Below are 27,560 nucleotides of genomic sequence, written 5' to 3' on the forward strand. Positions count from 1 at the left end.
GCAGACCAGTCCCAAAAATGCAAAAGTTCCCAAAATTTAAATATATGGGGGTTGGAGCTAACACTGCTTATCTGAACTGTTTAAAAAAAACAATTGATGTTATGTTATTACTGCACTTCAACAACTAAGGTCTTTAAGTGTATAACAAGGTTATTAAAAAATATTACCTCAACAATAAAAAAATATGAAATAGAACTCTTTGGGATGAAAATCAGACATACAGTATAAGTCTTGTTGTCACCGTTGTCACCGAGATGATTGTTATTTACTGTAAAGTGTTATATATAAGTAACCACAGAATTTGTCTTATGAATAATGAGAAAATGTATACTGTATAGTACTAAAAAGATAAAAACAAGAACAAATAAATGTAGGAGTATATTGTATGTGGAAGACAAATGTTTATCTGGGAGCAGCTGGCAGAGGGGAGGAAATGGGGGGTAGCACTGGTGGGTACTCCCTCCCCCTCTCTCCCCCAAGATTCCTTTGACACTTCTTTATGCAATTTCACCATATTTCTCATATAATTTAGGAACATTTGGTGCCAGGTTGATAAAATATTATCCTACAAGAATCAGCTTTCCTGAAAATAGATCCCACACTGAACCGAGTCATTTGTTTACAAAGAGCAAACAGCTGACTGAGCTGATTGGCTTACCACAATGTCTGTCTTCAACACTTAGTAAATTGGTACAGTACAGTCATGTATCTATCATCACTTAATAAATACTATTGCAGTTATCCCCCTTAAATAAATACTATTGTGTATTTATCATCACTTAATAAGTAATATTGTAGTGTACAGTATTATGCATCTTCATATACCCTGGTATATTCATTAATCATTTGTCTAAGTGTACAAGCGGCCAAATTGAGCCATCATATAGCACTCAAAGGTAGTAAATAAATTTTTTATAACGGTACCTTCATATCAAATGCTGTACAGCTAATCCTTTTATTATCAAGTCATATTACAAATTACATACAGTATTATATTTTTTCTCTATTACTGAATGTTATATTAATCATGATGAATTATAAACAACAAGAGGCCAATCATATGAAATATAATACTGAATCAATAAATAAATAAACCTGACAAATGCAGCAACACCTGATCAGCCCCAGCCTGCTATAGGTCTACTGAGAACTAAGACACTTCTCAGTAGACCTATAGCAAATCTGATTAGACCACTGTACAGTATTCAGTAAGTGTTGTTCATTTCATAAGATTTATTTATTTATCTGCCCCATTTCTTAAAGTATTATTTGTTTTGTTTTAGTATTTCTGGTGATCAGTGCATCTCAAGAGTCCCCAAAAAGTGAATTACGGTATATTGAAGTCCGATTTACCAAGGTTTTACTGTACTGTATATTTATAAGGAAACCCTCTAATAAAAAGATATAAGCACTTGCTGTTTTTCAAGGCCATGTCAATATGTAGCCCTTTTTTGCGATATTAATACCCCTTTTTTTTGGTCATATATATCAATACCCCATTTTTTCCATACAAAATAGTTAACTGAAGATAACCCAATTTTACCTCATAAATGATTCAAGCAGTAGATATTAATTTTCCTTGTACCTGATGTCCTTCAGCAACAGGCAATGGAAAGAGGCAAGCTAGACTTCAAGCTTTTAAATTATCCTTTACGTGTTGTGGAATCTTGGCGCTGTAGAATGCATGATTTTGTCCCGGTGCCGAGGCGAGGACTCCAGTTGAGTTCCTGTATTAGATGAGAGCAATGATCAGTCAAGACTCCAGACCAGACTCTATTACTGTAATGTACATACACTCCAAAAGTATCTTTACGGAGGGGTCCAACGAATTTCAAAAGGAACACTGCGATTCCTATTGTCTCGAGAGGGTTGCTAAAATCTTTAGTCCATTGTGTCAAATTGTCTTGCCAATAAATCATCAAGATAATTTTTTTGGAGCGAGTGTACATAATGTGAATTTGAATAATATTACATGATTGAAATTTGTCATGGTGGAAATTTTTTTCAGCAGAACTATACCAACAGATGTATATTTTCGATCTTTATTTGTTAGGAAGTTATGCATTGTAATACAGTACAGTAATATCTCCATTAGCCGGAATCCCTCAAACTCGGAACTCTCCGATAGCCGGAATTGAAATTTTATCCGAAAATCGTTCCCTTAGCCTGAATTTTTTTTAAATTCCAGCTTTCAGAACGATTTACTGGGGGGCACATTTTCTGGAAAATTCTGAGCATGGGGGATTTTTTTCCGGGTTTGAGAGATGAAAATCAGGCCCATTTTCCAGAAATCCCGAGAAAAATATTCCAGTAGCTGAAAAATTCTGGGGATGGGGGGATATATTTCCAGGTTCAAGAAATTATATAATGGGCAAATTCTGGAACTTTTGATAACATTTTTCCTTTACTCGGAAAATTCTGGTGATAAGGGATATTTTTCCGGACTTTGAGAGAGTTGTCTCGTTACCGGGAAATCTCTCATTACTGGAAGTGTTCTGCACCAATTGTTCCGGCTAACAGAGATATCATTGTACTTCCATAATCTCAAAAGCTTTATAGGTAAAACATGCTGGTTTTATTTTACAGTACAGTACTCAATGAACTACTCATAAGTCTTTTTCTTGCTTTGGTAAACTTCCACATGTGTTCTAATTTCTATCTATAAAATTATATAGGTCATTAACCCCTTCACTTTAGGAACACACTTCTGATATTCTATTTGGCTAACAGCAGATGATTTTGTTCAGCTCAGAGGCGACACCATACACAAGTCTTATAATGGGTCAAATAAATTTATAGAGACCCAATATTTCAAGACAAATTAAGAGGTCTTAGATAATTACTGTATATACACAGGGGGTCCCCGGATTTGTATGTAAGTTGGAACACATACTATGTGCATACCGTAATTACAGAACAATGTTTAAAATCCTACTATATCATAACCTAAGTCCTTATATACATCTAAAAAAAATCAGGTAAATAAAATGCTGTAAATTTCAAATTTAATCCAGTTTGTATCGGCGGGCGTTCGTAAGTCGGGGACCCCCTACTGGCTATCTGTACAAAGGTAATACTGTAGTTAATAACATACCTGAAGGGGACAGAAGCTTGGTAGGGGATGGGTGAGCCCTTGATATCAGTTAAAATTCCTCCAGCAGCTTGTAGTATCGCCTCAGGAGCACATGTGTCCCATTTCTTACACCCGGGACTTGCAAATACATATAAGTGAGCCTTTCCCTCAAGAAGTAGCATAACCTGTAAAGTATTTTCCCTACGTAAATAAGTTGATGAAGGGAAGGATAAACAATACACATTAAACTCATTCAGAATCTTTTTGCTCATGAATCAACAATACACCTGTACCACATTTTATTAAGTTATAACACACACACACACACACACACACACACACAAAAACACAAAATACTACTACTACTCTTTGCCATCACTCGGAATCGAGAATGACGATCATCCAGCTATGATACAATGACGTGAGTTATTAGGTATGTCACCTTCATTGGTGAGTTTTGAGGTGACTAAAGAGGCCGATATTGGACCAGCAGAGTCGTTCACTTACATTGCACATTTGGAGGGCTAGATCTAGTGCAGGAGGGGCGGTGGCAGAGTCTTTCAGGCATTGGCACTCGTCTGCCTCGGTTTGCAGTCGGGCTAACTCGAAAGTATTGACACCTTCTCTAGTGGTGCTCCTCCAAGTGTTACAATATGGAGTAATCGACTCCCAGGCGGGGGGATCAATTTGGCACTTTCCAGTTGCCCACGAGGCATTACGTTTACTATTCATTAGGTGACTGTAAAGTAACTGCTTTGGCAGTCTACTGTCGTCCATGCGGGTAACATGGCCAGTTCAGCATAGTTGTTCATGGATAGTGGTAGCCTCGATGCTCCTACAGTTGGTGTCAGCAAGAATATTGGCATTTGTTCTTGTCTTCCCAGCGACAAAAAAAAAAAAAAACACGCACGCACACACACACACCTAACCTAACCCCACAGGTAACATTAGGGTGGTTAATCTTCAGGTGAAATAAGATGGAAGGGGGAATTTTCAGGTGATCCATAACAATATGGCACATTTGCATAAACAGGAGAGCTTCAATATGAAAGTATAAGATATCCATGAATTATCCAACCCATTTGATAAACTTAATAAACACCAAAAATATTATAGATAGAACACACCAGTTTATTATAATCAACAAATATTACCTAAATTTTTTCTTACCATGGTTGACCGTGTTCATGTTCTATCCATAATATTTTTGAGGTACGTGTTTCTGTAAATAACCTTTAAACTAGGTCGGGTAGTCTATGGACACACAGCACAGAAATATCAGTAAACAGTGAAACCTCCATAAAACAGACTTCTCTCTCCATATAGTCTATTAAATAAAGGTTTCATATATCTATCTCACCTTATGACCTGCTCCACCAACTCTGAGCACCTCGTCAGGGCACACGGCATCAACAGCGTCAGTAACAGTCGAGGAGGAGTGTGACCTTGTAGTGGTGACAATCAACTTCCCTTCTGGTGGGGCCACGATAGGCATCCCACCCACTGTTCCTCCTACTACTCCCCAGATGGTGCGACCCAGTTCACTCCTGCAATGCCACAATATCAACACTATGAATGATTTTAAAAACCAGAGAATGATTAAGCTATTGTGAAGGTCTCCGATAAAAAATATACACATGGAGAAATTACTTGTTTTCAGTGTCTTCTTCTAGATCGGCCATGTTACAAACAAGAAATCAGTAACTGGTCGCAGCCATCCCACAGTATAATTATGCAATATGTATTAAATTTACAAAAATAAAATATGAAACTGGGCATTAGAAAATACTGCATAGAACTAAACCATGTATTCAGACAAGTAGGTAGTAGGTATTAGGCAGCTACCAATCAGGGAGGTACTACTGCCTGGGAAGATATTGGAAGCATAATGTGTTGTCTATGGTAGACCCTGCTGCCATATGGCATCACGAAAATTGTGACCAAGTCCCAGGTTGCTGATCTGACTTTCTGTTTCATTTATACACAATTGCAGGGTCTCAATTGTTTCTCTTAATATTGACAACACAACATACATGTACGTATTGTTTCTCACTTAATTTTTTTTAATTTTGTATTTCTTTATGGTTGTTTATTATTACTACGTGTATTATTATTATTATTACATTTTCGCCCCCTAAGCCCCGATGTGGGTCAGTGACCTGTGCCTGGGTGGGCTAATCCCCGTAAAAAAAAAAAAAGAAAAAAAAAAAAGTACAGTATTGGTACACACACAACAAATATTTAAGTAACCTAACAGGTGGCAATAAATATTAATACAACATAAAATTATGTTTCACATTCAACAATACAAAGGAAATGGTTACTAAGACTCACATGAAACTCAACTGAATATCCTCTGCAATCTTTGTGAAATGTAGTTCAAATTTAGTAAAAGCTGATTCCACAACTTCCTTTTTGTGATTGTAAGTGAGCTTTGAGCAGTACAGTACTTGTTCTTTACATAAGTCTGCTGGTTACAGTAGGTTGACCCAAACATTGAAAACACTATGAAATCTACTCGTTTCAGTGTTACCCAATTAATTTTTTTCCCCAAAGTCCAACAATGAGACTGTGATTTTGTGAGTGTACTTCAGGATATTAACCTGCAGCCTGCAGATCCAGGAATCTACAGTACAGTTGTGCATCAAGATGTCCCTTGTCAATAGGATTGGAAATAAATGAGAACAAACATTTCTTACTCTGTATCTCAGAAAAACTATCTGTAAATTTTTACTGTAAATGTTCCAAAGATTTTATGTACAGTGTTTGTGCTACCAGCTTCCAGGTATAATGTTCCCCAGTTTTACAAAGACTATCAGATTAGGTGTTGGCTGCATTGAGTATTCAAATAACCTTATCTTGCCTTAATAACTTAGTTGGCAGCTCATCACATATTTTGGATGCGATCATGCTGGCCACAAATATATGAGGGTTGTGGACCCGTTCTAAATACAGTATTCGTGTTATTTTTCTCGTGAGATTGGGGGCAGTTAATCTAACCCATACAACAAGGTATGAATCTGATAAACAGTCTCCTTCACTAATTCTAACTCACCTCTCTTGTACAAACAAACATACTTTTGTTACTCAATTATGGTAAAAACTCAGGAGAACACTTCAGCTTACAACCCATAGGATCAGAAAATGGCCACAATGGCATTCAACTGGTAGTATAAAAATATGTAGAAAATTAAGTCTGTGATGGATATGGTTCAAATTTAGATACCAACAGCTGGCAACAGTTTCTTTCACGGGGCAGCACAACTTAGTTGACACATGCTTGTTAACATTTCAAGACTGTGAGTGAGCACACCTCTAGTTTTGTGCTAAATGTGAGTGTGGGTGGAGTGCTTTCCTTGCCTTGAAGATTTAAACAGACCGCTTCACCTTTGCTGACCTTAGCAATAATTGGTAACAAATCTCAAAATAAACTTATAACCTAAATTTCAAATGAACTTTCACTCTGGACTAACACTCACCCTGGGTTCTGATAGTTGTAGTAGGGCTGATGAATGACTCCTCCTACAGCCTTACCCCCAGACGCAATCCCAATCAGCACCGTGACGTGATCAAGGAGACCTGCCGACAACACCAATTATCACCACTTATAAAAACTGCCTCATTATTGTTTAATCTCAAGGAAAATTTTGCTCAACTAATTTAACAGTGATTGAATTAAACAATTAAAACAGATTATCAGAGGTTGAAAATATTTTCACACACAATATAGTTGCTTATTGGCCTAACCACTGTGAGTTTAATGTCAAGATACAAGAAAGTAAAGCTTAATTTAGGACCAAGGAAACATTACTTCTCTCTGGTGTATAAAAAGTGATTACAGGGTATATACAGTACATGCACAGTACTATACAGCATTTCCATAAATAATCTGACCTACAGTGCAGTAACTTTCAAACATATTATCATAGACACTGACAAACCACTATTAATGTGTTTTTTTGGTTTACTCTTCCTAGTAAACTTCTGCATGTGTACTACTTGTTGCTTGAGGATGTGCGAGGTAGTTTGAGGTTAAGTTTTAAAATGGGTCAGAGAATTTATGAATATCCTGTCTAACAATTTTCATTTTACACACTCAGCAATTGCCAGTTGTTAAATAATTACAGTGAGGGAGGGAATATCACAGTTATAATACATCACAACAAAGTTCAACTAAGCTCTTAACAATCTACAACTGTTGTGTTAATATGAAAAAAAAAGAAAAAAAAAAGATCATACATAAAAAATAAAACCTCTTCAATTTCTTTCTTTTTATGCTTCATCCCTACACTTATTTCACCTTATGATTAACCACCCTAACACTAACCTAATTTAAATTAAATTAATCTAATCTAACAACTTATTATAATCTAATCTAACCAAACTTAATTTACACTAACCTATCCTAACCTGCCCTAGTTTAACAGTCTAATCTACAGTAATCTAACCAAACTTAAAGTAACCTATCCTAATCTAATCTAGCCTAGTCTAACAGCCTAATATAATCTAACTTAACCTAATCTCCAGGTAACATTAGTGTGATTAATTTTAAGGTGAAATAAGCTGGGGACAAATCTTTAAGTGGTCCATAATATAAACCACAATATCTATGTCTCTTACACTCTCACCTACTTACCATACACTAAACAAAACACATAAGATTCCTTCACACAATGAAGTGCCATTATGCTGTCTGTGTGTGAGGTTCCAGTGATGTAGACAAGGACGAGACCTTTTGTTATTTTCGTCTTTATTGATTACCTGAAGATTTACCCCGTGCTTACCTGAAGTCACCCCCCCCAGCATAATCAACCTGAATTTTAACCACCCCAAAACTGTATGGGGTAGCTAATCTTCAGGTGATCTATGAAGGGTAAAAGTGCAAATGGGCTTTTTCTCAACTACATTACAGTACATCACTGCAAAACACATATCAAGTTAAAGAAAGTTTATCCACTAATCAGTATTATTTAAATCAGAAGGTTATTTGCTCATTGCATTTATAAAAAATTCTAAAATCTCAGCTATCCAATAGCTCGGTCAAGTTTAGCTTATTTACTAGTAATAAACTTCCTTAATACATGTGGTAAGCCAGGAAGAAAGGGGTGCGTGCCAGGCAGGTGGAAACTACTGTACACACAATCTAACTAACTTTCACATGTCACTCCAAGTGTCTTACAAACCCCCTGATGGCCACTCTTCCTGCATTCGTAAGCTTGCACGTAAGATAGGGAGGAAAATTCATTAGAAGAGAGTTTTTGATTATATGAAAATATCAATTCTATCTCCACTATGTACAAAGAAAACCTTACATAAGATTTAAAATTGCTCCAACATAATTAATATTTTGTTTATGCACACACAAAAAATACAATACAATCAATAGTGTTCCTAAACTTGCAGTTCCAAACTAGATTCCATGGACCCCTTGGACTGATGAAAGCTGCATAGATATCAGTGAGTTTTTTGGGGAAGGATTAACTTTTAAACTTGGACTTTGTGATAAATAGCAAACGGCCACCCAGCCACCCAAATGCTACACCATGAGCCATGGGAATGCTGTAATTATTCTTTCTCTACTTTTTTTTCAAATAAATATCACTTAGATAATTAAAACAAAAAGGCTCACAGACTTCAACTAACCAAGTACTGTATGTCTAAAGACACGTCACTTTCCTCTGCTGCGTCACTGTCAAGGTAACTCTCCTCCCCAGTCTGTCTCTCTTCCCCAGTCTACCTCTCTTCTGCCTTTGTCTTCCCAGAGGCTGTCTTGTTCCCAGTCTGTCTCTTTCCAGACTCAACACTTTCTGAATTTTCATGTCTTAACTGATGGAAAAACTGTATTTCTTGGGTGCAGTACTAGCAAGACTGTTTGCAGGATGTTTTCCAGGCAGTGATGGATTTTTTAATGGACTAAAAAATAATCCATGCTATTTCAGACTTCAGCGACTTATATCATACAGGGTATATTGTTCCCTAATTATTAAACAACAATGCTGTTTGGCACAGCATAAATCAGCGAATGCCTGTATGACACAACGAATAAAGGCTTTGGACAACCCTACCTAGACAACAGAAGTTACAGTGTTCATTTCATTTTCTGCTGTAACACTGTCAGGATAAATATTAAACAAACCAAAGGTAACATTTTTATAATAATAAACTATTCATCATTATTTTAGATCATGAGAAATTTCAAAATATTCACATATTTGCTTAAATAATGAAGAAAATTTGACGTGAGAATCTTGTGGCATCTGTGGTTGTAGATGAGTTGCCAATTCATTAATATAATTTTCTTAATAATTTAAGCAAATATTTAAAAATATGGAACTTCTCATGATCTAAAATAATGATGAATAGTTAATTATTATAAAAATGCTACCTTTGGTTTGTTTAATATTTATCCTGACAGTGATACAGCAGAAAATGGATCCACCAATCACAATCACCTTTACATACAGCCTTACTTTATCAAGTATTGCCTGGTAAAATTGCGAGTACGAGACCCAAGGTGGGGTCAGTGTTTCTTTGGTTGACTGCACATGACTCCTCAGTTGAAAATATACTTACAACACTGTAATATTTACAAACTGCTTTACACCTGTAATACGGGTGAAGAAATATTAAACATATATGATTCATGCATGAAAAAAATTAAAAATATCCAGGCATATGTATTTCAGTATAATGTATGTAGTACTGGAGTTAAGTCTGTGGTAGACCTGAGTAAAGTAAATGTCAGGTGCTGTGGAAAGCATAAAAATAGACCTCCATTCATTAAACATAATCACAGCTGTCCTCATCACCACCACACACTTACACTGCAATAATTAAAAGATGTATGCAATGAAGTATTCAAAACTGTATCTTTTATAAAACCCAGACCACTGAATTCGAAGATATTTGCTACATCGTACGAAGAAACGGGGAAATCTGTAAAAGACACGTATACACTAGGGTTTCATGGAGATACATACAAATGACAATTTCACGGCCTGGTAAAATTTGAAAACTTCTCCCCGAAGCTATCCCTTGAAACAAAGAAGCATCACTGAATAAGACAACACACAATACTGTACATAATAAATAACGGAGATCCTGAGGCTATGGACAACACAAGATTCACAACTTTAAAGCATAAGAGTTTAAACCCCTTACAGTACAGTACTCATTGTACTCACAGTAATATGTATCAAAGACCAGCAATTAATACTTGTCTAAGTAAATTTACATTACAGTATAATCTAATGAACTTTGTATGATATTCATGAACCTGAGGTGATGTTGATTCTTTGGGTAATGACAGACAGACAGACAGACAGATTTCACAAAAAGGTCTGCCAAAAATATTAAGATGTACAATTTATATAGATCTGGAGAAGATAAACTGCGAGAGTTCTAAGAGGTGTTTATAAGGTCAGACTATTACCTTGTGTATACTCAGCAGTACCATCTAAAGGGTCCACCCACACAACAATCTGAAAGACAGGGAAGTGTAAATCCAGAAAAGTTTGACAATCTTTTTTTTTACTATACCATCATAAAGCTCTGAAATTTTGCCTAATGGGACAGCTAAAATAGGTTCGTAAACAAGAATGACGAATGTCTTCTTTTACTGTAAGTTTGCATTGAAAGAGAATATCAGTTTACACAATAATAATTTTACTTAATGAGCAAGAGGGGATCTTAGCAACTGAAAAATCCAATCATTTTAAATCTTGGTCTCAAAATAATCATACTGCACAAGGGCAGAACCAAGGGGGGTCCTAGGGATTCAGACTTCCCCTTTCACCAGAAAATTCCAATACTTTTTCTTTAATGCAGTATTGTACTCAGCCATTTTTGTATAGTAAAAAGTATTTAGTATTGACTTTAGAATATCTCCTAATATCAAGTGCACATGGCTTCATAATGGCCTCAAAATCCCATGATATTGGGTGGGCTTGCTGCGTTTGCCAAGTTCCCCCACCCACAACCTCTTGGACCCCCCCTCCTTTAGATATTCCTGGATCCCTCCCTGCTGCACTTGTTTGAGAATTACCATGCTTCCTAACAAAGTAGCAACTGCCTGAATAGCTAGTAAGATGATAAAGTGGTGAAATAATAAAAATAATATGATGAAGATGCAAGAGGGAAGTAGTAAAGTTCTGCTCTACAGTAAAATAAAAATAAAATAAAACAATTTCAGAAAATTAAAAGTTGCAGAAGTTTGCCAGGTTTGCATAAGCATGAATACTGTATTGATTAACCTGATAGGTTTACAAATGATCAATTACAATGGCAAATAGGGAGCAGTTAAGTCAAATAACACTGACGGCACCTCTTCTTCTCCCAGTGAGGCCAAGTGCGGTGGGCAGGTGACTTGTATCGTACTTTCAGGTGTGGGATCATAGACCTTACCACTAATCTGCTTTGATTCTTCATCTCCTTCTTCCCCTGCAAGATAAAAGAATCATTATTTTTACATTTATCTCTTACACAAAGAAAGACTTTTAACTACACTAGTGTGTTAACTTACAGCAGCTTGAGAAATCTTTCACCATCAAAGTGAGTACACCACAGGGTATTGATGACTGCATGAGATCAGTGTTTAAAAAAAAATGCTATATCAAGAAGGATTTCTTTTTAATTTATTTAGTATTTTATGTCAATGTTGGCAGAATTATCTTTGATTTGGATTTACATATTCTTAAAAGATTACTTCAGCCCTACTCACCTATGATGGTGATTTTTGGGAAGCACTGACTGAGGGAGCTGATGATACACCTCTGAGCTGCTCTGTCTGCCTCGGTCTGGAGGTCCCGAGCATTCTGACCAAAGAAACCTTGTACAGTACAGCCTCTGATGCATGACAACCACTTACAACATTCAGCAATCCTGATGACTTGGTAACAACAAGTAAATGGGCATTATTTTGACTGATAAGTAAACGTTTAATCATCAAAATTCCGACTCCAACAATAGCAGGGTGAGATGTTGTATTGCCTGTGCTATAATGTCCTCAGTTACTTGGTTTGTGTCCAGGGTAAAATAAATAAATAAATAAAATAAATTTATAAATAACAAATAAATAAATAAAATAAAATAAATGACATGCTACAACCCGAAAGTTGGGAATGCTGTACAGATGCCATAGCTACTTCACTCCTGAGCAGTTGCTCCAAGTATATAAGGGATTCATTCGTCCTAACTTGGAGTACTGCTCTCATATCTGGGGTGGCTCTTCTTCTGTCCAACTATTAGATAGGGTGGAATCAAAAGCATTTCGTCTTATTAACTCTCCTCCTTTAGTCGACAATCTCTCTCCCCTTTCTCTTCACCGCAATGTTGCTTCACTCTCTCTCTTTTACAGGTACTTTAACGGGCAATGTTCGGTGGATTTGACATCCTGTGTACCACCGGCAAGGCCGTGGGCTCGTAACACACGTCTTGCCCGCGGTGCCCATTGTTTCTCTGTGGATGTCGGTCACACGAGAATAACCCGTTATAGTACCTCCTTCTTTCCTCACACAGCCAAACTGTGGAATGCCCTGCCTTCTTCTGTGTTTCCATACTTATACAGTCTGTCTCACTTTAAAAAGCTGGTTTTCCGGCATCTTCGTGATATAGATTAACACAATACTGTATAACCTTTTAGTTCTCTATTTTTAATTTCTTTGTTCTTTTTTTTTCGCCCCCCAGGCTCCGTTGTGGGTCGTTTGACCTGTGCCCGGGTGGGCTAATTCCCGTAAAAAAAATATGGACGTCTCAATGCCATGGCAGCAGTAACACTTATTTGTGATATTTGTATAAAGTGAATACCTGTACTGTTGTTGATTCACAAGTCAACGTCACTACAACAAGTGTAAAATTGCAATAGCTTTAGACTAAGAGCCACATCTTACTTAATCATCAGGTGTAATATAAAACTGGGGTGTCAAATTTTCAGGTGATCCAAAATTACCAAAAAAATTAAGGACTTAACAGTAACATCAATATCATACTGTACCTCTTTCTGAACGATGCCCAACTCCCCTTTCTTCAAGACGTCTCGGATGATTTTGCCAGCATGATTTGCAATAGCTACAGATAACGACACAATCCTAGAGAGTACTGGTGCACTTAGTGATGCTAAAGACATCTTGAAGGTAGAATCTTCTCACCAGCTGCCTCAGTTACTTAGTTGATTGAAACTTTCTCTTATTTACAGGTCTTGTGACTGAAAGTAAAATAAAAACTCTTACTGTTTAATACACAATAATTGGTAAATTTGCATTTTCAAACAATATGGCTCTTGAGTTGAGCTCAACTCAAAAACCAACCTAACCTAACCTAGAATGAATACCTTAAGTAGCAGTGAAGGGTCCAGGACTGGCCTGAGAGGCTCGTAAAGGGCTGGTGGAGGGTGCCTATTGGTTGAAAATGCAACAATACCTAATAATTTTTTAATCAGTTGATAATTTGGTTGGTTAGGTTAGGTTAGTTTTAGAGTGGTTAATTTTCAGGTGAAATAAGCTGGGGTCAATTTATGATAGTAGCCAGATTTCAATTTTTCCATAAAAAAAATTCATTTTCACATAGTTCAAACTATTCTAAGACACTTTTCTTTTACGGCATTTCTGTCATTAATTTATATTTTTCGAGTATTTTAATTGATAAAATTACCAACAATATTACTAGCTTTAAGTGTAGGGCTTTAAAGTCAAGGGAAAATGGTGGGGGTAAAATACTAAAAATAACACCAGACAAACCTTTGAAAACCTGACCTAACGTTTCCTAACGAGCCGATAAGTGGCAAAAAGGATAACAGTAAAAAGTATGAATCCTTCATCTGAACACCGAAAAAACCAATAACATACTAAAAATTGAAAACAGCACCATCACCAAGTGTGAGCTCATTCAAGGCCAGATTTGACCAACACTGGAACAGGTTCCGATAGATTCAGAGGCCAGTGCATGCCCAATACTTGCCACCAGTACATAACAAAGACGTGACCAACAGCCCAAGCAGCCAACGAGCCGATCAATGACGAAGAGGATAAAAGTAAACACCGAAAACATTTTATAGTTTTAGGATTTTTAGAGGTTAGGAAACGTTAGGTCAGGTTTTCAAAGGTTTGTCTGGTGTTATTTTTAGTATTTTACCCCACATTTTCCCTCAATTTAAAAGCCATGACCACTTTAACCAATTACAGCTGTAATATTGTTGGTAATTTTGTTAAAAATACTCGAAAAATATAAATTTCTGAGTGTAAATGCCATAGAAGAAGTGTCTAAATAGTCTGAACTAATTAAAAAACGTATTTATTTATGGAAAAATTGAGACCTGGTTACTATCATAAAGATAATTATATAGGACTAACCCGTGAGCGAAATTGATTGAAAACAATTAGAAAAATGCCGGATTTTCATTGTTATATTATAGTGGACACTGTTGTAGTTTGTGGAAATATGTTAACCCTTTGAAGAAGATGTTTTAACCCTTTTTTGAGAACTAATTTTTAACCCTCTGAGAACTATGGTTTAACCCCTCTTGGACTATAGTTTAACCCTTTGATGACGATGATGATTAACCCACTCGTTCTTAAAGGGTTACAAAATGGATATTTTTTAAATAAACGCTACTTAACATCTGTGGTTATGAACATAAGAAAATAAGGAGTCTGCATTAGGCCGGTTGGCCTGTGCATCGACGCTCCTGTCGATTGTTACAACCACCCTCTATCATCCATGAATCTATCTAGCCTCCTTTTAAAACTTTCCAGCATCCCAACACTTACTACAAAGTTGCTAAGCTTGTTCCACTCATCTACCACCCTATTTGTGAACCAGTTCCTTCCTATCTCCCTCTTAAACCTAAACTTATCCAACATAAATCCATTGCTACGAGTCCTATCCTGCTCGGATATTATAAGAACTTTATCTATATTGTATCTCCTTTATTGACTCCTTTCACCCACTTAAATACTTCTGTCATATCTCCCCGCACTCTTCGTCTTTCTCGGGAATGCAAGTTTAGTTTCTTTAATCTATCTTGATATGGAAGGTTTTTAAGTCCCGGAATCATTTTCATCATTCTTTGCTGCACCGACTCCAGTAAATTGATATCCGTTCTATAATAAGGGCACCAGAACTGAGCAGCATAATCAAGGTGTGGCCTGACTAGCGCAAGATATAATTGCAATATGACCTCCGCAGTTTTATTACTTACACTTCTACAAATAAAACCTAATACCCTGTTAGCCTTATTTTGAGCATTAACGCACTGTTTTCTAGGCCGTAGATCCGGGCTTACAAGTACCTCTAAGTCTCTTTCACAAGTCGACTTCTCTAGGTTGATGTTAAGGCTGTATACATTGACAGTGTTTGTTCTTCCAATATTAAGTATGCTGCACTTGCTGGTGTTGAATATCATTAGCCATTTTCCTGACCACCCCTGCAGTTTATTTAAATCCTCCTGTAGTGCATTTGCATCCTGCCCTGAATTTATCTGCCACCTTATTTTGGTGTCATCTGCAAACTTGCTTATGTAACTGCTGATTCCAGTATCTAAGTCCCAGAATAATTTTCGTCATTCTTTGCTGCACCAAATCCAGTGAATTGATATCCATTCTATAATATGGGCACCAGAACTGAACCAAACCAAACCTAACCTTACCTAACTTTCCCAGTATATTAAACAGGAAGAACTTACTATGATATGGTGAAATTTGAGGCGGGTTAGTCCTATATATTAACCGGTGACCGGATAAAACCCCAACGGACAAAACCCCAGTCTCAAATATAAAATAAAACACTTTTAAGCTTAGGTTAGGATAGGTTAGGTTAGTGTTGACAAATGGGGTTTTGTCCATTGGGGTTTTGTCATGGAACCATATTAACCAATGATACTTTCACCTGTATATTGTGACTCATAGACCTTCATTGCTTTGGTAAATTATCACAATTATCAGATTTATTCATTTTTTAAGAACAATTAGATTCACTCCTTTAAAAGCAGATGTACTAAAATTAACATGCGTATTACCTCAATCCAGCTGTATTAAAGCTCTGATTACCACTAGGGTACCTACCAGCAACAGCTTCTGGAGTAAAAATTCAAAGTAAAATGTAGATAAAAAACATCCACCTAGATATGAATTGTTCCACGTTACAAACACATAAAGGTAAAATTGAAAAACTGTTTACTTTCACTCTCTCTACCGTGATCTGATAACACCAAGTAAATCTTGAGTCATGGTTACAGTAGTTTTTATCCTCCCCACAGGCAGCTACTGTACACCTCACCCCCCAACTACTACCACTTACCCTTGAGTCTAGTACTGTAAAGTAGGTGCCCTGGTGTAGGAGGTGGTGTGGGACCGAAGTAGAGGTGCACAGTAACAATGACACTGAGAGAATGAAATGAATTAATTAATACATGAGTCACGACTTTCTCAATCAACTGGTGCGGTTGTTGACATGGCGGTGTTGTCATTCGCTGAGTCGGCTGCTCTGCCTATAACTCGCTCCTCTTAGCACTAACTGCTACTGATTTTATTCCCATCAACCCTCAACGGGCCCTGGGAGGGGAGGGGGGGGGGAATAAGAGTAAAAAAGAAATTAGAAATAGAGGAGAAAAGGACCATATTAATCTACACCACGAAAATGCCGGAAAGCCAGCTTTTTAAAGTGAGAGATTGTAAGAGTATGGAACACAGAAGGCAGAGCATTCCATAGGAAATATCTTGTATGCATCGGTGTGAACTTAATACACCTCGTATCCTCGTATACACCCACGACATGTACAGTGATCAGAAAATCTTATGTCTGTGTTCAAATAGTGCAATGTGTGAGAGGAGGATCCCTAATTACAGTTTTAAGTGACGTCACTGACGTGGATATACCTATGTCGTGATCATTCAGCTTTTGTACCCGCCTCGAGTGTGACGCGTTGATATTATAACCCAATGAATTTACCTACGAAGTAGCGAACCAGAACCTTACTTTACTGTGTAATTTAGGATTAAAATATGTGTTTATAAGACATGAGGTTACAATATACAGGAAAGTGTTCATGTGAGAACCGTAAGAAATAAAAGAAAAAATTAAAGATTGGAAACTGTAGACCTACCCGGTGATGAGGAGGGGGACACTACCCTCAGTGTCCTCCTTTCTACTGTCGGGTACGTGATATTTGGTTCACACTCAGGATGGGATGGAGAAAGGAAACTCACGATGTGCTCTCTGTATACATATTATATTGGATGTAAAATGCAGCTTGGTGGCTGGTGCTGGGAGGAGGCAGCGTGGTTACAAGCGTGAGTGGGGAGAACTGGTGTTGCTTGCTGCGGCTGTAGCTAGAGAAGGGGCAGGTTGTAGTATCTTGGGTTATTTAATGGGAGAATGAAGAGTCACATGGTCTGTCTGGCTGGCTGTTTATTCTCTGTTCTTGGTTACTACGTGCCTAACACATTTTGTAAGAAGTAACATAATATATAATATATACATTCAATAAAGGCAGCATATAAACATACATATATTTAACACTATTTTTCCCTTTCAAAAGAGAGCATGGCTGCTACAAATCCTAAATAAACAAAACTTACAGAATTACATATGGCAGGGAAGAAGAGAATAGAACACAACAAATATAACTTCCTAACTAAACAGTTTTGAAAGGCCTGTTCACAATTCAGATAATTAGAGGTTCTAATTTAATTACAGGTCTCCTACCTCTGTTTGATCTTCTAGGACTATTCCCTCCATCAAGTTTTACAGGGGTTTTACTTGCACTCTGTGCATTATCAGTGACAGACATATCATCACTACAATTAGTTGACACAGTGAGTGGATGCTGGGAAACATCATCTTTGACATCATCATCATCATGATCATCTGAAACTGTGTCAAGTTTATCATCATGTCCTGGTGCTACATTCATCTCGTCATGTGCCTGAATGATGTGATCCACATGAACATATCTCAAAAAGTTACCACTGAAAGTTACTAGTGTGCCCTGAAGAATGCAGTGATGGCTAGGGAAACACTGAGTAACACTGAGTCCGTTTATTGTGGATGAGAGAAATACAAGTGGTGACTCGCGTGTGCCATGCACGGCTCACACAGTCAGACTGGGGCGCCTTGCCATATGGCAGCCTCGGGGCAATGTTGCCACATAACACGTGCAGTGTTGCCACGTGATTATATATATAAATGCTACTCGGCACAGTAGCTTATGTACAGGGTTGCTACTCGGCACAGTAGCTTATGTACAGGGTTGCTACTCACAGTAGCTTAGATACATAACCTACATCTCCCTCCCCCCTCACGCTCATAGTCTTTGTCTTGAGCGGACTTCTTAGTCCTAAGTCGCTCCGAGCGTCGAGGTGCACTGTGGGGCGGATCCTCGTGAGGTGTAGGTGACTCGTCCTCGGTCAGGGGGCCAGCAGCAGGGGGTGGGACTGGCCGGAGGAAGCGGCGGTTCCTCCACCAGACACGGCCGCTCGGCATCCTGACCTTGTAGTCCCGCGACCGGCCGACGCCCATCACTATGCCCACCTTGTCCCAACGTGTCGTCGTCGGGTCCTGGACGCGGGCAAGGGCACCAATCTCCAGTGGCTGAAGAGGGCGGGCACGGTCGTCATACCGAGCCTTGGCGTCCTGGGCACGTGAAGCGGCGCGGCGGTAGCAGCTCTCGGCTCTGGTCTGCCAGTCCTTCGCAAAGGCCTTGGCGTGTGCAGGAACGCAAGAGCTGAGAGGTTGACCATACAGGGTCTGGGCAGGGGTAACCCTGGGGCGTGTGGTCGATTCCACCCTCCTGATGTGACTCCGCTGTTGCTTGGGGCTGCGTGGGCCATCTGGAGGGGGCTGCGTGCGAACCACCCCGAGGGAAGTGCGCTGCTGTCCTCCTCGTCTCGGGCTTTTGGGCTTGGGTTGGCGGCAGCACTTGTCGTAGTGTCCATAGCGACCACAGGCCTGACACTTGTGGCCTCGTGCAGGGCACCTGTCTGTGTTAGACCAGTGGCCCTTACGGTCACATCCACGACACAGTGCGTCGGCGGCCGGGCAAGTCTTGGGGCTGTGCTGCTTTCCACAGCTGCCACAGGAAGCACTAGGCGGAGGCGTGGAAGAACGTGTGGCAGCCTTCGCGTTGTTGGCCGCCTTCTTATCCTTCTTGTATTGTGAGATAGCTCTCACAGCAGGTGGGGCCCGTAAGGCAGAGGTGGCGGACTTGGTGGCCTCGTATGACCGACATTCAGTCACTACCACCTGGAGTGTGGAGGAAGCGTCCAGGGGGATGAGTCGCTGCATCAACTCTTCGTGCCTGACACCTGTCAAGATCCCGTGCTTGATCCAGGCTTCCTCACATTCCCGGCTGTGCGCCTTGCAGACGTCGATCTCCTCTGACAAACTCTTCAAGCGTACAAAAAAGTTGTCAAAGGATTCGTTCTCCGCCTGCTTGCAGCTGGTGAAGGCGCGGCGACGCAAAGCCTCGTTGTTCCGACCCTTAACATGCTCCTGTAAAAGGTCGAGCACATCCGTCACTGAAGAGGTAGAGTCGGGAGGCACTTGCAACGTGTGCTCCAAAACTCTCTGGGTCTCCAGCGACAAACACATCCGCAGTTGGATGAGCTGTTTGTTTGGAGGCATGCTGTCAAGGTCCACCATCGTGGAGTAATCTGTCCAACGCCGCCTCCACTCACGAAAAAGCTGAAACGTGACGTCTGGTGAGAGGGCGGGTGGGGGTTGAACAGATGCCTTGGGAGCTGTTGGGGTAGCAAGAGTACCTGGAGGACGCTGGTGTGGTGGAGGAGGGAGTGTACTGGCGCCTTGAAGCGCGCTACCTGCAAGTGAGGGAGGGTGGGTTAGCGCCAGGGTCGCCAATAGCGCCTCAAAACGCAACTTTTCCTCCTCTCTTCGTGTCTCCTCCCTCTGAAGTTCCATCTCTCTGCGTCTCTCGTCCCGGTCGTCCATCCACTTCAGAATTGTGGCGATGTCCGTCACTGGAGGTGGAGGATGAGAGTCTGCGCCCGGTGGAGGGGAAGGTGGTGGGGAGTCGTGTCTCCCATCTTGACGTCCCTTCTTACCTCCCATCTTTGTGTGTGCGTGGACTGCACTGTTTAATATATAAAGTGGCGCCTCAACAGCTCGAACCACATATATATGACATAAACAGCGCAAAAATCACGCATATGGTCCACTGTTCTGTCCGTGAGTGAGTGCGTGCGTGCGTGCGTGTGTCTGAGAGAGCGGAGCGTGGTCCGGCAAGACCGTCAGTGTCCCCCGGATGTCGCATGAGAAGGGTGTACGCCTGCGTGCTCCGTGGGTACCACAAAAAACAGGCCACTGCTCAACTCAGCTCTAGACACACACTAATACATTGACACTAACACTGCCACCGTCACTAAAACGCACTGTGACGGCCCAACACTGCAGATCGCGGCGAAACACAGCGCAACACAACACAACACACTATGAGTCGACGCGCATCACCGGCAGACGTAACTGTCGGCATTGTTCACACACTTTGTAAGTCCACAGATCCTAGGCACTGCGCCATGAAAGTTACTAGTGTGCCCTGAAGAATGCAGTGATGGCTAGGGAAACACTGAGTAACACTAAGTCCGTTTATTATGGATGAGAGAAATACAAGTGGTGACTCGCGTGTGCCATGCATGGCCCACACAGTCAGACTGAGGCGCCTTGCCATATGGCAGCCTCGGGGCAATGTTGCCACATAACACGTGCAGTGTTGCCACGTGATTATATATATAAATGCTACTCGGCACAGTAGCTTATGTACAGGGTTGCTACTTGGCACAGTAGCTTATGTACAGGGTTGCTACTCGGCACAGTAGCTTAGATACATAACCTACAACCACATTTCACTAAATATGTCCTAGATCCACATACCTTGTCAATGACACCAGTTATCCACTTTGCATGTACAGTACCATAACCTTTAGCCATGTTCCTAACTCTCACCCTATCATTTACCTTGAACACTCTTTCACTGGAACTCTTATCATGATACATTTTTTGTTGAGCTTGTTTCCTCTCTACAACTTCAAACAGACTTGGCTTAACTAAACTTAATCTTGTCCTCAACTGTCTCTTCACCATTAACTCTGCAGGAGTACATCCTGTCACACTATGTGGCGTGGTTCTGTATCTGAGTAAGAAATTTGCTAGCCTGTGTTTCATTGATTTTCCTACAGTTCCTTGAATTACCTGCTTGGAAAGTGCTTCCTTTACAATTCTAACTGATCTCTCAGCTGCACCATTAGAGGCAGGATGATAGAGTGGGGTCAGTATATGCTTTACACCGTTGAATCTCATGAAGTTTTTAAACTCTGATGATTGGAATGGAGGACCATTGTCAGAAACTACCTCTTATGGTATTCCATGTTCGGCAAACATTAATCTTGTAGGTTATGTATATAAGCTACTGTGCCGGGTAGCAACCCTGTACATAAGCTACTGTGCCGAGTAGCATTTATATATATCATCACGTGGCACACTGCACGTTATGTGGCAATATTGCCCCGAGGCTGCCATATGGCAAGGCAGCCTCAGTCTGACTGTGTGAGCCGTGCATGGCACTCGCGAGTCACCACTTGTATTTCTCTCATCCATAATAAACGGACTCAGTGTTACTCAGTGTTTCCCTAGCCATCACTGCATTCTTCGGGGAACACTAGTAACCACCAAATCTTAATTCATCAATGGTGCTACCAGCATTAGTACTGTACATGTGCTTAATATCAATCCACTTTGAATGACTATCAATTAATACAAGAAATTTGTCTGTTCCCTTATCACAGAAGTCAATGTGTACTCTTTGGAAGGGACGGGTAGGCATTTCCAGGTTTTCAAAGGTGTGCTGGGTGGCATACTCCTAACATTCTGACAAACAGAGCACTCACGTACCATCATTTCTATTTCACCATCCAGTTTAGGCCACCACACAAAACTTCTGGCCAGTGCTTTCATAGCACATACTGTATACCTGGATGTTCAAAATGCAGTTCATTCAAAATTTGCCCTCTAAAACACTGTGGAATTAACACCCTCATACCCCACAACACACATCCCTGTTCTACTGATAATTGACATCTCCTTAAATGATACGGTTGAAAGTCTAAGGATGGACAAATCTCTGGCCATCCATTTAGTGTATACTCCAGGACTCTTCCTAATACAACATCTTTCCTAGTTTCATGAGCAATCATTCCGGAGGTGACTGGAAAATCTTCTGCTATCATGGTTACAGCAACCTTGACAAAGCATCTGCATTGGAATGATCATCTGAACGTCTGTACTGTATCTCATAGTCATATGCCGACAATATCAAAGCCCATCTCTGCATTCTTGCTGCAGCAAGTGTAGGAACAGGTGATTTAGGACCCAAAATTGCCAAGAGAGGCTTGTGATCAGTTATTAAAACAAAATTCCTCCCATATAGATACTGGTGAAATTTCTTTACTCCAAATATGATAGACAAAGCCTCTTTCTCTATTTGTGCATAATTTTTCTCGCTTTGGGTAAGAGTTCTCGAGGCATATGCAATGGGTCTTTCTTCACCGTTATCCATTATGTGACTTATGACAGCACCTAATCCATAGCCCGATGCATCACAAGCAAGCTTTAGTGTTCTACTGGTATCATAGTGGACCAAAACATCAGTACTAGACAGAGCAGCTTTACAATCTTCAAATGACTTCTGAGTTGCACTGTTCCATTTCCATGGTATCCCTTTCTTTAATAGTTCATGCAGAGGGGCTAAAACTGATGAAAGTCCACTCAAGAACCTTGAATAATACTGTATCATACCGAGGAAAGCTTTCAATTCACTGACATTTTTTGGAGCAGGTAAATTTACTATGGCTCCTACTTTATCTTCTACAGGTCTCAGCCCTTCTGCATTCACTTTGTAGCCAAGATAAGTTACTTCTTTAGCAAGGAATGAACATTTGCTCTGGTTGAGCCTGACATTGTGTGCCAACAATCTTTCGAATACTGTGGCTAGGGTTCTGTGCCCTCGACTCTTCAGGCTTCTACTCCTTAACTCATGAGACATAAGGCAAGCATGAACTTAGCATGCTTCCCTGTTGGGCACTGTAAACGCTTCTGCGCTTCACCTTACACAAGGATGTAAGGGTGTGCCCAATAAATGAAAAAAAAACAAAAAAAAACATAAAGGACTAAGCCCGGCCTGTGACTTGAGTTTACCCTCAGTTGAACTCACTCTCTCGCTTACAGATGATCATAGCGTTTATTACGGTGATATCATAACCATTTGTGCACTAGTTTATCTTCTTAATAAATGGAGAAAAGACCTTTTGGGTTTAATAATTTAACCCATAAACAATTATTTATGATAATTCCAAGGAACCTGGCAGACTCACGTTAAAGGACACTCAACAGTGATTGTTACAGTTAAACAGAAGGATTAAAGTGAAGACAAAGATATCGGATACACAGAAGGAGAGGATAAGTATATTGGATACAGTGTGAGTGAAGACAAAGTTATCGGGTACAAGAGGGTAAAGAAAAGGATATCGGGTACACGGAAGGTGAGGACAAGGATATCGGGTACACAGAAGGTGAGGACAAGGATATCGGGTACACAGAAGGTGAGAACAAGAATATCGGGTACAAAAATAGGCGGAGCAATGGCAGAAGTTTAGCAGGAATGGAATATCTCGGGGGGGGGGGGGGCGATGAAGACAGGGAGGCGGGAAGCCCACAAGGATACAGCCGACAAAACACATTAGGTCGTCCACAAGCCAGTTAGTCTAACCCCTCTATGGCTTCCCTGCCCCTTGCTGGCTTTCTGACCCGTTCTAACCTAACCCGACCCGAACTAGCCAAACCTGACCCGGCCTGATCTTATCTAACCCGATCCGAACTGTCCAAACCTGGCCCGGCCTGATCTTATCTAACCCGACCCAAACTAACCAAACCTGACCCGGCCTGATTTAATTCACCCCGACCCAAACTAACCAAACCTGACCCGGCCTGATCTTATCTAACCCGACCCAAACTAACCAAACCTGACCCGGCCTGATTTAATTCAACCCGACCCAAACTAACCAAACCTGATCTTATCTAACCCGGCCTGATTTAATTCAACCCGACCCGACCCGGCCTGATTTAATTCAACCCGACCCAAACTAACCAAACCTGACCAGGCCTGATTTAATTCAACCCGACCCGAACTGTCCAAACCTGGCTCTGCTTGGCATAACCTGACTCCCATCTGAGCTGAAAATACTTGACCACAATTAATTTGATCTTACCACAGGTGAGTGGGATTCTCTTGCCTTTTGTATAGATCTTATTAGTAATTAACACCTGTGTAAAAGAAGTTAATGAAACATATTACGGAGAAATTATCTCAGATATTGAGTGCTGTCACTCCCAGACTTTCTGCGATGCTTTTCTTTAATAGATTTGATTTTTTGTGGTACTTGGAAAGAGTGATGAGAACATGACGGGAATAAAAAGTCACTATTACGACATTGTTCCGTCATGACACGCCAGTCTCTAAATCCAAAGGTCGCCTCTGATCCAAAGTTGGTTGTATCGAGTACCTCAGGAAACGTTGACAATGTTTAGCCCTCTCCTTCATGGAAAAGAGAATGTTGTTATTGCTTGAAATAAATCACTAATCTTTTCTGTTTAATTTCACGTTAAAATATCTAGAACCGAGTCAAATATAACAAAAAATTACAGAATATTTACACTATTTTAACATACTCAATATATATTAATCTCCGTAATCTCGTTATGTGTTTGCACGAACTCCTCTCACGTATAAAATTTCCCTGAGACTTCTCAAAAGACAGATTCAGGATCAACAAACCCCGACAAGAGCCTCACTGGCGCCACACAACAGTGTAACACCTGACAGTGACCTCTGATGCTGGGTCATGGTTGTTATACATCCACTGCAACTCAGGGTTAGTTATTTACCTTCGTCAAAGTGTCACGGAACAGACACAAGTAGTCAATGGATGGCCGGACATAAGTCACATAGGGACAGACAACGCCTACGTGTGGTTAAGACTATCGCGTACTAGTGCTGGGTCGCTGAAGGAGGACGGTGCCGTAGTCCATGTAAACACCAAGGCTGTCCCAGTAATTTTACAGCAATATAAGTTGTGATGTTTAACCCATATTCTCTTTGGCCGCGAGTTATTAAAGTCCAAAAAACAAAGATAATGTCTAAATATTGAAAAAAAATCGACGAACATTGAGAAGCCAACAAATTTCCATTGCCATACGCATGAGACTTTTTGCGTAATCCTGTTCACAAAGTTACGTAAGGCGGACATAGGGTGAGTACAGGTTACAGAACAGGTATGCCATCTTGTCGTAAAGAAGACAGAATAACACAGCAAATAATTTACATTCACAACGGCTAGCTACTAGGAAGCGTGCAGGCATTAACACACACACACACACACAAGCAACGCGCGCATGTCTAGTAGACGTGTAGGCCAGGTGAGTCAGGTGACCACTTTCAGCCGCGGCCCGACACTCACCACAACTCCTCTTGTACGCGCGGCCGTCTCTCGCCCTCTCTCTCTTTCTCAGGTACGTGACATTACCCACACCCTACCTCCATCCCTGGACCAAAGCTTCAGAACTGGACCGAGGCTTCAGTGCTGGACCGAGACTTCACAACTGGACCGAGGTTTGAGAACTGGACCGAGGCTTCAAAGCTGGACCAAGGTTTCAGAACTGGACCATGGTTTCAATGATAGACCGAGGCATCAGATCTGGACCGACACTTCAGAAATGAATCAAGGTTTCAGTGCTGGACCAAGGCTCCAGAACTTGACCAAGGCTTCAGAGCTGGGCCAAGGCTTCAGTGCTAGGCCAAGGCTTCAGTGCTGGACCAAGACTTCAGAGTTGGAGCGAGGCTTCAGAGTTGGAGCGAGGCTTCAGAGCTGGAGCGAGGCTTCAGGTGTTTGTTGAAACAAACATTCACCTGTAATGAATGTGTTTGTAGATGATAATTACAACAACGTTTCCTTACGATAAATATTGTAAAACAGTAAATAAAACAAATATTTTTGATAAACAATACTATGTGCCAAATAGTGTTTATTTAAATATACTGTACAAACAAACGTTCTTTTACGGAAAATATGTTGTTGTTTACGTAAGAATAAATATTCTTTATGCGAAGCTTTAAATTCATATCAATTTTGAAAAAAATTCTGAGCGACAAACAAATAGTCATTACTTATCAGGGATCGTGAAGGTAGAAGTCGATAGCGATTTTTAACATATCCAAGTTGACACCCCCTCCCCACATATTCAAGTTGACACCCCTAGCCCCCGCACACACACACCCAAGTTGAAAATGAAAGCCCGTCGAGGATGGCCGGCCCAAGGGCCTCCTAGGCGTGAATTTGTTTAGGGTGCAGAAGCTGTCGCCAACACAACAACCACACCCTAAGTTAATGAATTCGGGGAAATGTCCTACATGACCGCAAGTAGTGTGTGGTGATTAATGGCACGAAATCATCATCCGTACCTGTCACAAGCGGGGTACCACAGGGCAGTGTATTGGGCTGCTGTTGTTTGTTTGTTTCATAAATGACATGCCTGACGTTGTACACTCCTCCATACAAATGTTTGCAGATGAAGGCCAAGTTATTTCTGGAAATCAAGAACCAAGCGGACTGTGAAGAGCTCCAAGAATGGTCAAAGAAATGGCTGCTGATATTCAATGTCACGAAGTGTAAGAGGATGCACCTGGGGAGTGCCAACGGTAATGAGGCGTATCATATGTCCCAACGGGATTAAGAAACTGCACTATTTGAGGCTGAATGTGAGAAGGACCTAGGTGTGTATGTTGACAATGAGCTGAAGTTCTCGGGCCATTGCGAGAAGAAGGTAAATCAGGAAAATAAATTATTGGGTCTTATAAGAAGGTCGTTCAGATATCTAGACGGTCCGTCCCTCGTAACGATCTTCAAGAGTGAAGTGCTTCCCCATGTGGAGTACTGTCACCCCGTCTGGTCCCCGAGATATGCTAGGGACTGTCAGTTGGTTGAAAATGTTCAAAGGAGGGCCACCAGACCTGTGCCTGCACTTCGGCACCTCAGCTACCCTGAGAGATTGGAGCGCCTGAACTTGCCTAGCTTATACTACAGACCGGCAAGGGGTGACCTAATTGAGGTGTATAAGCATCTCAAGGGGCACTACTCAGTCGAGTGTCCTTGCTTGGAGCTGGCAGACGCTCGTCCCACAAGGGGTCACAGCTCGAGAGTGAAGAAGCCGCATGTCCAGAAAACTGTGAGGGCAAACTTTTTCGGAGTGAGAGTTGTGAACTCTTGGAACAATCTACCAGAAAGTGTTGTGACGGCACCGAGTGTGAGCTCTTTCAAGACAAGACTTGACCAACACTGGAGCGGGTTCGGGTACATTCAGGAGCCGGTGCATGCCCAGTACTTGCCAACAGTGCGTAACAGAGACGTGACCGATCGCCCAAGCAGCTAACTAG

The 27,560-nt window shown here is 40.6% G+C and overlaps 1 protein-coding gene across 5 annotated transcripts; it reads right to left on the minus strand.

The window, feature by feature from the left end:
- Window positions 1-929: 929 nt before the first annotated feature.
- LOC121868099 (3'(2'),5'-bisphosphate nucleotidase 1-like) lies at window positions 930-16,574 on the minus strand. Of its 5 annotated transcripts, none has more exons than XM_042368411.1 (10): window positions 16,364-16,574; window positions 13,065-13,274; window positions 11,793-11,886; window positions 11,397-11,512; window positions 10,506-10,554; window positions 8,226-8,288; window positions 6,553-6,652; window positions 4,434-4,620; window positions 3,095-3,258; window positions 930-1,727 (listed from the first exon to the last, which is right to left on the minus strand). In XM_042368411.1, exons 2-10 carry the CDS (start codon window positions 13,194-13,196, stop codon window positions 1,631-1,633), a joined length of 1,002 nt encoding a protein of 333 aa, XP_042224345.1. In that variant the 5' UTR covers window positions 13,197-13,274; window positions 16,364-16,574; the 3' UTR covers window positions 930-1,630. The 5 variants fall into 5 exon arrangements, with proteins under 5 accessions (XP_042224345.1, XP_042224586.1, XP_042224489.1 ...); XM_042368652.1 differs by having other exon boundaries at window positions 8,253-8,288; window positions 16,364-16,573; XM_042368555.1 differs by lacking the exon at window positions 16,364-16,574 and adding an exon at window positions 16,244-16,343.
- Window positions 16,575-27,560: the final 10,986 nt, after the last annotated feature.

This window comes from Homarus americanus, unplaced genomic scaffold (genome assembly GCF_018991925.1).
Source record: "Homarus americanus isolate GMGI-L3 unplaced genomic scaffold, GMGI_Hamer_2.0 scaffold51859, whole genome shotgun sequence".
Classification (NCBI taxonomy): domain Eukaryota; kingdom Metazoa; phylum Arthropoda; class Malacostraca; order Decapoda; family Nephropidae; genus Homarus; species Homarus americanus.

Coding starts and splice junctions, on each gene's coding strand:
- LOC121868099 (XM_042368411.1), bottom strand. CDS start 13,196: ATGTCTTTAGCATCACTAAGTGCACCAGTACTCTCTAGGATTGTGTCG. Junction 11,513..11,792: donor CCCAAAAATCACCATCATAG/GTGAGTAGGGCT, acceptor TTTATCTTGCAG/GGGAAGAAGGAGATGAAGAA. Junction 4,621..6,552: donor TACAACTATCAGAACCCAGG/GTGAGTGTTAGT, acceptor GTGGCATTGCAG/GAGTGAACTGGGTCGCACCA.